The 15,201-nt window shown below is 31.9% G+C and overlaps 1 protein-coding gene across 4 annotated transcripts in view; it reads right to left on the reverse strand.

Moving 5' to 3' along the window:
- Positions 1-3,036: 3,036 nt before the first annotated feature.
- The window catches only part of LOC149789520 (putative nuclear hormone receptor HR38), a 36,130-nt gene continuing 23,965 nt past the window's right edge, over positions 3,037-15,201 (reverse strand). For all 4 annotated transcript variants that reach the window (XM_089971570.1, XM_089971571.1, XM_089971572.1 and 1 more), the window contains 7 exons: positions 13,583-14,370; positions 12,222-12,405; positions 11,199-11,328; positions 10,688-10,848; positions 10,118-10,320; positions 9,594-9,772; positions 3,037-8,479 (listed from right to left, as the gene is read on the reverse strand). In XM_089971570.1, the coding sequence (XP_089827696.1) occupies positions 8,220-8,479; positions 9,594-9,772; positions 10,118-10,320; positions 10,688-10,848; positions 11,199-11,328; positions 12,222-12,405; positions 13,583-14,370 (1,905 nt within the window). In that variant the 3' untranslated portion in view covers positions 3,037-8,219. The remainder of the gene's footprint in view (positions 8,480-9,593; positions 9,773-10,117; positions 10,321-10,687; positions 10,849-11,198; positions 11,329-12,221; positions 12,406-13,582; positions 14,371-15,201) is intronic.

Below are 15,201 nucleotides of genomic sequence, written 5' to 3' on the forward strand. Positions count from 1 at the left end.
TAATGATATCGATCTTAACCTACTTCATGAGTATACATCTTTATGGAGCTTGCGTGTGTCATATCTATGCTTTTTATGCCGAAGTATTGCTTTCAATAATTTTTCAAAATAATTTTTCGGTACTAGGTATTTTTTAAAAAAAAAAAAATTCTGTATTTTCTGATGGGTACCAAGTTCTAAACGAATGACGATACCCAATCTGTTTTACTTTTAGCTATTCTTTCTGTAAGTTTTCAAGCTTGTCTCAACCTTAAACACATCATCTCATTGTCATCTTCGTAAAATATTCCGTCAATATTCTCTACTTTTCAATCTTTACGTTTATGTACTGCAAGGTCTCTGCAGTTTACTTATATGGTTTTAAAGACTCTTGTGTTCAATTTGGAATATAACATTTCATAAAATATGCTGATTTTTCGAGATGTTAGCTTTCTCGCCTATTTTGTATTTATCCTTTCCATAGGTATCAGTTTTGGTATTACCGAATGATAGTCATCAATATGGTTAGGTACTATATCCAATTACTACTTTGATTATCAGCGATATTTTTGTACATTCTAGTCTTAACCGTTCGATTAAACATTTCCGTTACAAGATGCTTGTTTACTTTACTAATAGAGTTTTATCTTGTCCCAGGAGCTCCTAAAAGTCTCGTTTGTAAAGATTTGCATTTTAAATTTCTTAAATTTTATTTACTTTTAATATATCATTTATGTCGTCTCACGTTTTTATTTTCACTGTCTTAGATCAGAGCAAGCCATAAATCACCCTCATACTGTATTTGAATCCAATGTTAGCTGTGTTTGCATGTCATCTATATCTGCCTGGAAATGATCATCCACGTCACTAGCACAATCCTTGTTCTAGGGAAATTATTTTCCTCCTTATTTGTGAGTGTGTACGTAGATTGTCATATTTGTATTACAGTTAAATGATGTATGCCATTTTGGATAATTATACAGAAAATTGAAATACCTCTCGCCGTCGATCTTATTACAATTTTTATTGTATAAAATCAATCCATGAATCGATCAGTCAGTCAATTAATCAATTAATTAAACAGTATATTTAATTGGTACGTCGTAAAGTAATGTACTGCCAAAAGAGTGCTTAATGAACTTCTGGTTGACTTCTTTCAGATCACAACAAAGGTTATAGCAGAGATTAGTAATTACTAATGACTGCTAGTAATTACTAATGACTACTAGTAATTACTAATGACTACTACTAGTAATTACTAATGACTACTACTAGTAATTACTAATGACTACTAGTAATTACTAATGACTACTACTTGTAATTACTAATGACTACTACTAGTAATTACTAATGACTACTAGTAATTACTAACAACGGTCTTAAATAGATGGTTAAGATTGCTAATTCCGTGTTAGAATATAAAAAAGTATACAAGAAATAAATATTCATTTCTCATTTAATAAAGAAAGTATAATTCCTTGTTTAGACAAATTTTAACAATTGCAATTAATTTTTATGTGAAAATCAGATGGAAATTTTTACATTGCAATAATAGGTTTTGACACAAACCACTCATTTAAGTCTTCTAAACTTATTTGCCTTTCACTTTAATCTAAACGACGTTATATTTTTTTCTAAATCTATTAGTAATGATTTATTTTAAGCAGAAAAAGAATTTACAGAAACTTTAGCTAGATACTGTCACTTAGAAAGTTTGAATTAAGAATCGTAAATGAGGTTTAAAAGTTAAATTATAAGTTTATTATTCTCATGAATTATATAAACGCTATTAAATATTCAAAGTTAGACTAAAATCAATTATTGAATACGTGGAACTCTGTATATCACCTTTATTGCACGTGTAATATCATTTACATCAAATTGTTTAATAATTTAATCAAAAGTTTAATTTGAAATCAATCAATCAATGATTATTTATTTATTTAGTTGAGCTTTAGTTGTCTTCTTCTTAAATGTGACCCAACAGTTATCATGACAATTTAGTTCAAGAAATTCATCTATTCTTTTTCTTTTAAATGCATGTACATTAAACAAGTTGAAATTTTTTAAAAGCTGGAATCATACCACTAGACCAGTACTTTCTGAGAAAAGAAGCACGTTGGTGAGCCCGCTGTTTTGCAAATGTTTACAAGTTGTGATCATAGTCATATACGGGTGCTTTTCGAAAAGAAGATGTTGGTAAACTAGCTTTTTTAAAACCTTAAATGCAGAAATCATACCATGGACGAGTATTTTTTTTTTACAAAACTGTTTATTCCGATAATAAAAAAGGTGGATGATCATCTCATGGTGAGCCAGATCATTTTTTTAAAAACCTTTAATGATAGTAATTATGTCCCTAGACAAGTGTTTTATGCCCCCAGACGAGTAATTTTAATTGTAGTTATTATGTCCCTAGACAAGTGTTTTATGCCCCCAGACGAGTCATTTTAATGGTAGTAATTATGCTAGTAGACAAGTGTTTTATGCCCCTAGACGAGTCATTTTAATGGTAGTAATTATGCTAGTAGACAAGTGTTTTATGCCCCTAGACGAGTCATTTTAATGGTAATAATTATGCTAGTAGACAAGTGTTTTATGCCCCCAGACGAGTCAATTTAATAGTAGTAATTATGCCCCTAGTCAAGTGTTTTATGCCACCAGACGATTCATTTTAATGGTAGTAATTATGTCCCAAGACCAGAGGCGGTGTTAGGAGTACGCGGGGCCTAGGTCCGACCATGACCGCGCGGGGCCAGAGTATCGGTATCTCGATTGGTATGTTACTGCAAACACTGATTATGCCTAGACTAGATTAACTTTCGCGATTTGGCGCACGAATTTAGTTTTTTTTATTATTCATTACTAAAATTCCTGTTTAAGGACGACCTTAGGCCTGAAGCGCGGGGCTCCTTCAAGAGCGGGCCTGGGGCGTTCGCCACACTTACCACCCCCAAACGTCGTTCATGCCCAAGACAAGTGTTTTATGGCCCCAGACGAGTCATTTTGTGGCAAATATGCAAGTACGTTTTGGGGGAAACACATTCTAAAAAGCAGTTGAAGGTGGTGGTTAAGTTTTATTTAATCTATCCATGCATGTACAAAATGTGTGTGCGTATTGCGCACGTATGTATGTATGTATGTATGAATGTACGTACTGCACTTATGCAAGCATGTATATATAAAATAGAGTGACTGCAAGTGTGCAGTATATATTTAAGAACAACAACATAGTTTCTTTACGCTTATTTTATCGTAATCTTCCAGGAAAATGTTCACAAACTTTGACTATGTTTGCTGTACAATAATTGTAATTTAATTACAAACAAGTTTACAACTAAACTTCCAAGCACCATATCTTTACAAAATCATGAACATTTTTAATCGCGTGAGTACTGAACCTGTTTCAAAGAACACATATGTAAATGACTTAATATTAAATTAACACTTGTTTGGTGTACGTTTCCGTTTTCCATTTCGTACTTTTAAGCTAATCTTAAACGCATATTTTCTGTATAAAGAGATGAAGATAAAAATGAAAATAAATTACATTAGCGTTGAAGTTGTTCCTTTTCCTAGATTATGGAAGCTTTATAATGCCAATCCAAGGCTGAGAGGGAATTGATAAGGTTCCGTAAATATTTAGAAATTAAATAAAATGAGTCCTTCTTGGTGTGAACACGCTGTTTGGTTTTTTTGGTACATACGCAACTCCGTTATTTCCCGACTTATTATTACACACTGTAAATATGATTATTTATATCATGTAATATATTATCGATTTAAAAACTTTAGAGTTCGTTAGACACAAATATTTGCACATTTTGGTGTTAAGTAATCAAATGATGGCCGAGACACTTCGACTACTCACATAAAGCATACAAAAACGTAGCAACGACCTATTTTAGCTTCAGTATAAATAATCTCATCAACGGTCAACCCAGGTCTCAAGCATGCGGAATGCCTCACGTGTTTTTGGTAGTGGTTTAAACTCTGAGATAGTTACTACTATTAATCTAAGTTTTAAAAAAAAATCCTCAACGCCTAAAGAAATCTAGCCGGGGGTAAATAGCTACTATTTGATTATCGTAAGTGCACTACATAGGTGTCGCCACTATCGCTTGTAGTTAAATGACAGTAATAAACTTGCTTCATTCAGACGAAGCCATATTAGAAAAAAACAAAAACAATCCACAACTTCCGACCTGAAGTAAGTTTTTGTCTCCAATGTTCTATGAAAACGATTTAGCTCTCAAGTAGCATACATTTATCTGATTTAATTTTCGTGATTAAAGTTTTTAAAACATTTAAGCCAGTTGCTCCAATCGGCAATGATTGAAACCAATGCCAAAAGACCCGAATCGATCCGAGTACAATTGACTTGGGATGGAGAGACTGCATAAGAAATGTTAATATTTTAAAAGTAATAATGTCATGATTTTCACAAGTAAGGGGGTAGAGTCGATCATTTCACTGCAACGTAAGACCAATGTTGTGCTTATTTTACGAGGTTATTTGCTCCATTTTGGTTGTTTATGCTTATTTTACGAGGTTATTTGCTCCATTTTGGTTGTTTACTTTCATAAAAATTGCATCTCTTTGGAACAGCATTACGTTTAAGGGCCATATTTAATGGTCAACAAAGTGGTTAACATTGATTCCCAGTATATTCCTAACTTAATTTTTATCAATTCTGATAAACATAGTTGACTTATGAATTTTAGGACAAGATAAACGAAAAGACAAAAACAAATGTTTCTCCCATTTGGAATTAAGGGGAAAATTCGGTCTATCTCGAATGTTATGGTTATGACGAAAATAGTACCGCTCACACCGAGAAACAGACTCTAGTAAGATAAAACGAAACTATGAGTCAGTAATTCGACTCCATTTATTATTTCCTGTCATTTTTAGATTATGGATTGGTACAAAGTACAAATATAACTGCTTTGTTGCATTATGTTTCTCTAAAACAAAGTTATACTTTTATGATATTTCCTGACGCAAAATAATATGCAACAATACACAATTTAGAATTTGTCGGAAATTATAGTAGTTTTTAAAAAGCAATATAACAAGGAACAAATTTAATTAATTTTATCTAGGTAGAGATTTTAATTCCTTCAGGTAACGCCATTGTTTCTCTGCTAGTAATAGTCGGTCGTAACCCACATTGTATTACAACATCTTCCTTGTCAAATTACAAAACAAAACAGCTTCCGTACATCAAACTTTCATAGATCTAAATACTACAGAAACAACCTCAGCGTGGTTTATGCAGCATGAAATGAAATAGATAACACATATGGAAAATGAATTAGAATACATATATGTAAAATGAATTAGATTACACATATGTAAAATGAGATAGATTACACACATGTAAAATGAACTAGATTACATAAATGTACAATGAAATAGATTACACATGTAAAATAACTAGATTGTACATATGTAAAAAAAACTAGATTACACATATGTAAAATGAAGTAGATTACACATGTCAAATGAACTAGATTACACATATGTGAAAATAAATAGATTACACATATGTAAAATAAACTAGATAACACATATGTAAAATGGAAATAACATAGTTCTATGTTACATGCATAGTGAAGCACATGTTATAAAAATATCAGACTGGTGATTGAATGCATTTAAATACACGGTTGAACTGAGGTAAAGATCAAAGGTTTGCCAAAAAGCAGGTGACACAATTTAGTTTCTATTTCAAACTGCGGATGAAGAATTAAACTTTTTGTGACAAAAAACGATTTTGGTTTTAATTTCTTTTAAGATTTGCCTTTACGTGCAAACTGCGTTAAACGTCTTTTGAAAATTTTTAATCGACTGAATCGATTGAATCGATTGAACAGTCTGAACTGATTGAAGGAAAATTATTTTGGTGCATTTACTGAATTTTTTTTATGACAGTGAGAATGTTAGTATTTAGAGGAGTGTGACAGTTTTGCAAAATGAAAGTATGCTGTCCATGCTTTCACAAACGATAAGCACTATACGAAAATCTTATGGCACAAATTCTTCCATAACACTTTGAAGAGTACAACAATAAAATAAAATAAATAAATAAATAAACAATATCATGGGTCAAATATGTACGCACGCGCTTACAGAATAAAATTACTAGACATAATGACACAAATCGAGAGAACAAGATCAACACAAAAAGATACACCGAACTTTTTCACCGGTAAGTCATTGCAGACTAAAGCTGCGTTTTCGCGAAAATTAATTTAAAACCAGTAAGATAATTCCATAGATCTCGACAGAGTGATGAATCATATTATAAGTGAAATATCTTTTCTGCGAATAAATCATTGAAAGTGATATCAACGTGACGACATTGCACGTAGTGCACGCCGGAAGTCTGCTTCACTTGAAAGTATTATATATTATCATTCTTAAGTATCTGGGGTATTCCTAATGATGAAACAAAGTTAAAATGGGAGTTATACACAATGAACCAATTGAAGATTCAAGCCCCTATCAGAATCTGCTCGCTTAACTAGACACTTTTTTGCAATGGGGGCGCTCACCAGTTATTATCTACTTTTGAGAGAGTGACGTATGTAAGGTGAAGTTGTTTGCATTTAAACCATGCACATTGGTGAGAATGTTGGCATACCTCTATGCTACTTTAATGTAATGTGGCTGACATTTCTTTGGATATTGTACTTTTGGAAACTGTACATGATCTAAGCACACTGCTAACTAAAATGACTGCTCCCTTGTGCTCCAAAAATCAGCCTGAATTAGTCTAAAGTACACTATCCGTAGCAGCCATTAAAATAGGGAAAATGAATTTTGACAGACAAGACAATACCAACTTCTGAAAGTGCAATGAATGAATTATCAAATATATAAAATGTAAAAAAGTTATCGGCTCTTTTTCATACAATTTACCTCTGAAGTTCAGGAAGTGAAAATGACCAAATGGAGCTAGCACGTTTTTGAAAGATGCACATCTGAAGTAAGGCCAAGCTGTATACTCTATAACCCATATTACACCCATCAATCATGCACCAAAATAAAGGGAATTAAAGATTCTTTGAATTATACTTAATATATACAAAGTCTTTTTTAAATAGTCAGTATAACCAGTGAGAAAACCGGGAAAATTCTTTTTCTTTAAAATTCTAGCGCCACCATAACCACTACTGACTCTACTCACAACGACTCTAGCAATTTATTGAAGAAAAAATAATATTCAATTACATAAACAACATCATGTGTTTTCGTTGTACGTTTAAATTTCAGCCTCTCTGATCTTTTTCCCTCTTAAAAGGACACAATACTAATTAATAACGCAGGCTCAGAGTGCATTTTTCCTTTAATAGCAATTCTTCTGTCTTAACTTTTCATTTACTGAATTACTGCTTGGTTGGCTCTCAAGAATTAATCCCAGGGGATTCGTATATTTTGTTTTTTGTTGTTGCTCAGGGCGGAAGGATCTTATTCCTATACATATAAAATCTAAAATAATATTAATTTTCTTCTAGTTCAATAGCGGATGACGCATAACAACGGTGTGACAGGTGAGACAAGGTAAATGAAATGAAGGAACACTTTTGAGTACTTACCAGGACACGTGAGGGAATGAAAGTAAAATGGAGGAAATATTTAGAGTACTTACCTGGACAGGTGAGACAAGGAAAGTGAAATGACAATTTAGAGTGCTTACCTGGACAGGTGAGACAATGAAAGTGAAATGACAATTTAGAGTGCTTACCTGGACAGATGTGACAAGGAAAGTGAAATGACAATTTAGAGTGCTAACTTTGATTGCTAACACTTTCGATTACAATGTTGGGTTTTAATTCGTACCTATCGTTATGACATAATGATACTTTTTGCTTTTATGTGTTATTTTCAGTTTGCAGTGATGCGTTGCTATTCAATTAATAGGCATAAAACATTTAATTACTATAAAACCTATATTCATTGCACCGTTTTAAACTGTTCACTTGGAATAAACCTAAACTAACAGTCTTAATTTTGCAAACTATCAATGGTAAACTACAGTCCTTCTTAAAATTTAAGTAATGACTAGATATTTATTAGAGGCTAGCTGCATCCAGAAGAACCTAAGTTACTTCATCAAAGATACAGAAAACAATTATGCAAAATACTTGCACAACAAAATGTACAATTTTCGCACTAGTAGAAAAAATAAGAAATAATATCTATTTAGTCAAATCACAACCAACCATGGGGCATCAAAACGGAAGGTGACTAGACAAGAACATTTTTTCTATAATAGAGGGCGTCTCAACAACGCCCTCGAGTTTAAAATAAATTAGTCTTTCAAGGCCCTCCCGGCTTAGACTTCGAAGCTCTGCGACTTTTCCGAGAATGCACGAGAAAAAGTGAGGTTTCTTCTGGGCCTCGCTGTTATACGTGCAGTGATCTCGAAGGCAGTCGATTATCTTCATCTGAAGGTCCTCCATCTTTTTCACGTCTGTTATACCGTGGCGCACTGGAATAATAATAATAATAATAATAATAATAATGATTAAAATAATAATGATAAAAATAATAATAATAATAATGATAAAAAAAAAATAATAATAATAATAATAATAATAATAATAATAATAATAATAATAATAAATAATAATAATAATAAATAATAATGATAATAATAATAAAATAATAATAATAATAATGACAGTAATAATAATGATAAAAATAATAATGATAATAATAATAATGACAATAATAATAATAAAAATAATAATAATGATAATAATAATGACAATAATAACAATAATGATAAAAAATAATAATAATGATGATGATAATAATAATAATAATGACAATAATAATAATAATAATAAAAATAATGATAATAATAATAATAATATTGATGATATTAATAATAATACTATCAATAGTAATAATAATAATAATAATAATAAAATAATAATAATAGTAATAATAATAATAATAATAATAATAATAATAATAATAATAATAATGATTACGATGGTGATGGTGATGGTGATGACAAAAGACAACTACAAGAAAATGACAAATGTATACATGAAGACAAATAAATCATTTATTTAGATTTAATTTTTAAATTTAATTTTGATTGCAAAAGACATGAACTTTAACTTTTAGTTGATTAAACCTTTTTTTGGGGTGGGTGGATTTTATCGCTTTACTAACATTAGCGAATATTTACATTCTATCTGAATACACCAAACGAATTTTCAAATAAGAAAATGTGGTACTCGTTTCGGCTCTAGTATTCATACCGCGTTTATTAGTTGATTAAAACTTATTATTTTGTTTCATTTAATTTTGATTCATGAAGGAAAAATTTCCATTTAATTAATATCTTAGTAAATACGCTAATGAATTTTAATGGAACAATTATTTTGTAATATCTCTCATAAAAAGCGTTTCAAGTAATTAAACTTCACTCGCTTATAATTAAATATAAACTGATTTAATATATGTGGAATTGAAAGTTGTACAATATTAAAAAATGTTGACTGATGTGCATGTATATCATAAAACTGATTTCAAGGTGGAGTAAACATTTAAAATAATAATGAATTTATTTTGTTGTGATAGACACTTACGTGTTACAATAGCAAGAGCTGCCATGCACGCCAGAGATGATATATCAAGCGACATTCGTTGCAAAGAAATGGCGAATTCTATGATGGAATTTATCCAGTCTCCGAACATTTTAAAGCATTGCAATCGGTGTAAAACAACACCATTGTCAAAAATAATCCTCTCATCGTCTTTTTGAATGCTGAAAACATAATATAATATAATATAATATAATATAATATAATATAATATAATATAATATATTATAATAAATACTACTAAAACTACTGCTGCTGCTGCTACTACTACTACAACTATTACTACTACGTAACGATGTTAATTGACAAGCCTTCGACTTTTATTTGTGAAAAATCTATAAAAGGATATTTGCTTTTTGCATACATGTATTAATGTTTGCAGAGTCCAATTCCAGACCTAGAAGAACATCTTACCAAGTCAAATTTAACAAGAATGAAAATGGACTCGAGAATGTTATGACAATATTCACGCAGAAAGGGATAACAGACAAGATATACTAGAAACTTACCGGTATGCCATGCGCAGAACAAATAGTTCCAGCGTAACAGACTGGAACAGAAGATCTTGGTCTTCTTTGCAGAGATCTGTAAATCCGGGTATTTTTTCTGCCCACGTTTTGATGACGTCAATGGATGAGAGAAGGAGATCATAAAACATGCGTATTCTTTCCGGCTCGGGGGTTGGACTATCGTCCATATCAGGCACTTTGTACTGGAAATGAAAGTGAGGACAGTGATATCGGACTTTCCAACTATTCATAATTGAACGAGCTAAATTTACTATTTCCAATTGTTATCTCTCTCAAAAACTAAAACCATTAAACAATTACATGATGGAATTTATTTAGTCTAGATTTTGTTTTCTTCCTGAATCAAGAGCTATCTTTTGTCTTTGGTCTCGTAATTAGAATATCTCTAATTTGATAGTGGCCGTAATATTATATCCATTTTATTCACTGGGAGTTACATTACAAAAACACAACCGGAATACTCTTGGGTTTTGCTTCAAGTTGTCAAGAAGTTCCAAAATGCCAAATAAGTAGTTCAAAATATTCAACTGACTGTGATTGGACACTGACCTTGCAGTAATCTAGGTTTGGAATGTCTGGGCTGGTATCAACGTGTGCACGGACAAGTGATGTAATCAGACTGACTGGAGGTGAAGGGGGGGACTCTGTAGGGCTCTTTGGTTTCGATGGTAAACGACCACGTCTCCCTTTTAAGCTGTCGGTCCTTACAACTGCAATATAAATGTTAAATATATATTTTGTTTCAATCATATAAAAATTGACAGAACTCTTAGAATTATATTGTGGTTTCAGCATAATTAAATTTACTTGGAGCAAATTTTGTAATTAAATTTATTTCTTGTTTAGTTTTTTAAACATAAAATAGAAGAATCAATATTCAACCGAGAAATAAACAAATTTATATAACTTAAAAACTTGGCAAACTTGCAACTGAGTTTCACGATCAGGCGTAAAATTCAGTTATGATAATTGCGTTGTCTGTAACGTAATTTTACGTTCCGAGAACCATTAAGTAAAGAGTATATAACAAACTATGTAATAAAGAAATAAATAGACCTACCCTCTTTGACCATTCCCACAGCTAAGCATTTCTGAAAGCGGCAAAACTGGCATCGATTCCTTCGCCTTTTGTCAACAGGACAATTTTTATCGGCCAGACAAACATACTTAGCTCCCTTCTGAACCGTTCTCTGTTAAAATCAATGAAAGGTAAGGTTACAGTTGAGGTTAATTTGTGTTAGTATTAAATGTCTGATTCGGTTATACTATCGAAGCGCAGGCTGTCTACTACTGACATTAATTCACTGTTTCCAAACGCTTTAGGTAAAACCGGCTCACCGTTATGCGAACACCTGCTGAATGGATGTCAATATTTTGCCAGCGTCTTGATGACGTGACTGCTTAAAGCATGGATTTTTTTTTTCTTCTCTTTGTTTGTAAAGCAACTATGACATATAGTTTATTAACCTTCTTCTGCATGTTCATTATACGATTGATCATATGGATGCAGGAAAACGTCCACCTTCGCACTATTACTATTATTATTATTATTTCTCCTCATGCTCCTCCTCCTTCTTCTTGTTTTCTTTGTAAATATAGCATATCGTTCATATACTAGTGTTTCATATTTCATATTTATAGCTTCCATATCCCGAAAATGTTCCCATAAATAATGTAGTGAACGATTAAGTAAATAAATATTGTTAAAACCAATCCTTTATATAATTTTACTTTTTCATCTCTTTCTGTCTGTCCGTGTCGTTTAGCATGTGCATCTAATACTGTTTGTTTCGTCTGTCAATTGAGAGCCGGGTAAGTCAAATGAGTGTTTGTCCGTACGGGCGTGTGTTTCAGTATTAATACATGTGCAGTAAATAAACATTAGGTGAATTCTTCAATAGTTAGAATTGTCTGGGGAAAAAAATGACCATCACTCCTTCCCAACAAAATATCAGAGATAGATTTTTAATATTCCCACAGTTATATCCTTAAAAAACGATTATAGAGGAGTGTATATTAATAGATTAGTACATAAATATAAATATGCTACAGAGGAATGTGTATTAAAAAAAATTATAATAACTTTAAAGAATCCTTTGCACCCCTCGCATGTGCGGACTCCGTAATGCTGGCAGGCGGCGTTGTCCCCACACACTGCACACAGTAGACTCTCTTTGACTATCTGTTCCCGGCCCGGGGAAGAACGTGTGGAACTTGGAGTTGTGGGTGTCTTTGGTGATGGGAGAGCGAACTTGTGAAGATCAATACTAGAACGAGAATGAATCATTCGATAGAACTAATTTTTAAGAGTAACGTAAATATTCAACACAAAAAAGCAAACAAAAATAACAACAACAAATGCCACAACCCGCCTAACAAAAAACAAAAACAAAAACAAAACCCAAACAAAACAAAACATACATAGAAAAACTTGAGTCATAAATCTACACGCGACAATGATTTCTGTTGTAAAGTAACTCTGATGTTAATGATGTTAAAAAATTTATATTAATTCCCTTCTTGGATTGCTTGGGATTCACTGACAGTAGAATGTTTAATGGAAAAGTTGTGTTCACTGTGACATTCTAAAACTGTATTTTGTTTCTCGAATAAATGCAGATCTTCATTCTTCACATCATAAAAAATATACATTTATAAAACTATAGCTTTTGCCTCGAAGACAGTGAGAGGTCTGAATAGATTTTGAACACCAAAAGATCTTAAGTTTGACCAGAATTTGAACACCAAAAGATCTTGAGTTTGACCAGATTTTTAACATCAAAAGAGCTTACATGTTACTAGATTTTGAACACCAAAGAGCTTACGTCTGACTAGATTTTGAACACCAAAGAGCTTAAGTCATACTAGATTTTGAACACCAAAGAGCTTAAGTCTGACTAGAATTTGAACACCAAAAAGCTTAAGTCTGACTATATTTTGAACACCAAAGAGCTTAAGTCTGACTAGATTTTGAACACCAAAGAGCTTAAGTCTGACTAGAATTTGAACACCAAAAAGCTTAAGTCTGACTAGAATTTGAACACCAAAGAGCTTAAGCCTGACTAGATTTTGAACACCAAAAGAGCTTGATCATAAATAGAGTTCTCCACTTTGACCAGTTCATCGCAACGCAAATGTTTTAACATAAACATCTGTAAAGGATTCAGTTCTTTTGTATAATTATACAATATTTAAAGATAATAGGAGCGCCAACACTAATTATTGTTTAACTAATTATAATTAAGCTTCATTAACTTTGGTTTGGTGATTAATAAAATTTGAAAGATTTGTTTAAGTTAAACCAAAAAAAAAAAAAATATTGTTTCTGGAGGTTAAACAATGTTCTAGAAACTAGATCTTATCATAAAGGCGACGGAAGTACATATGGCATACAGTTGCAAAGATCTTTGGAAATATTAAAATTCTAAAATTTCCTAATAATACCTTTCAGATGCTGGCGGCGGCATTGATATCGTCAGTGAAGGGCGACGGGAGTAATGTCTTGATGAGGATGTGTGAACACTGATATCACCTGGATACATCTGCCTGTTGTAATTAGGTTCCATATTCTGTAAATAGCCGCTATTTCCATAATAACCTGGATTGTAACCATGGTAACCTGAAGATCTGTCTCTGTGATACAGATTATCCTCGTGAATGTTTTGTTGATGATATATTTCCGGTTTTTGTTCATTGTCACCGAAGGATGAATGTGGATAAATATTCAAATGTGTCTGCATGTAACTATTTTCCATTGGGAAATGTTTTTGATGAGAACCAGAGAACTGTTGAGACGGATAACAGCACTCGTCAGGTTGGTAGGCGCGGAAGGATACATCGTAAGAAGATCCAGACTGTGTCGACTCCACGCTAGTCGATGTGCTAGGCGCGTGCTCGCCACTTAGAAACCCTAGCTGTTTACCAAAGTCCTTTTCTATCATGAATGTACCTTCATAGCTGAAGGTTTCTGGATAATTCTGTTGATGCATATTTCCACTTCCTGTAGGATGAAAGCCTGAGAGGTCAAACACTCCAGGTAATGAATCACTGCTGACATCATCGGTCAAGGAGGAGTCGACATGTATATCGTGAAAAGACATACTGAAGCCAGGAAATACTCCCACGTCGGCGCTGACCGACATAGGTACGTTCCCTGTGCCTGCGGTGGCAGCGGCGCAGAAGTCCGTTGAAAATAGGTCACTTGGTGTGGCCGTGGCTGTAGAAAAAGATGGCTGAAAAAGAAGAATATATATATATATATATATATATATATATATATATATATATATATATATATATATATATATATATATATATATATATATATATATATATATATATATATATATATATACATATATACATACATACATACATATATATATATATATATATATATATATATATATATATATATATATATATATATATATATATATATATATATATATATATATATATATACATACATACATACATACATACATGCATGCATGCATGCATGCATACATAGACATGCTGCCAAATAATTCCATATAATATATATTGTTGAAGAACTTTAAAATATTAGTTTTGTTTGTTATTTTTTATTTGTTTGGGTTTTTATTCTTTCTTTAGGATTGACAGAACATTCCGAGTTAAAATTTCAAATATAAACCAATAATTTAAAACTTTTCTTTAAAACAATTTAAAAAATAATGGAAATCAGAACTTTGCGTATCAAGTCTGATAATTAGTTCCTAATACCTAATGTTTAGTTTTAAGTAAAAAAATATTAATGTATTTGTCCAAGTATTTCTTTGACAGATCAGGCATGATAATATGCCAATCAAAATAACATTTCGAAAGTAACGTTCATTTTAATTAAATAATGCGTATTCTCGAGCTCAACAGTTTCTGATCTCCAAGGTGATGGGTGAGACACTTCCGTCTTATAACAGTGTCACAGAATAAGGCAAGAAATAACTTGGTTTCGCCTTAGAAAGATTTTATCATTTTCGCCGTACCTGCATACATCGCTACCTAGGGTGGATAATTGTTTTTCTAGGTAAGCAACTGAACTA

This window comes from Sinohyriopsis cumingii, chromosome 10, assembly GCF_028554795.1.
Source record: "Sinohyriopsis cumingii isolate HCF-2022 chromosome 10, ASM2855479v2, whole genome shotgun sequence".
Classification (NCBI taxonomy): Eukaryota; Metazoa; Mollusca; class Bivalvia; order Unionida; family Unionidae; genus Sinohyriopsis; species Sinohyriopsis cumingii.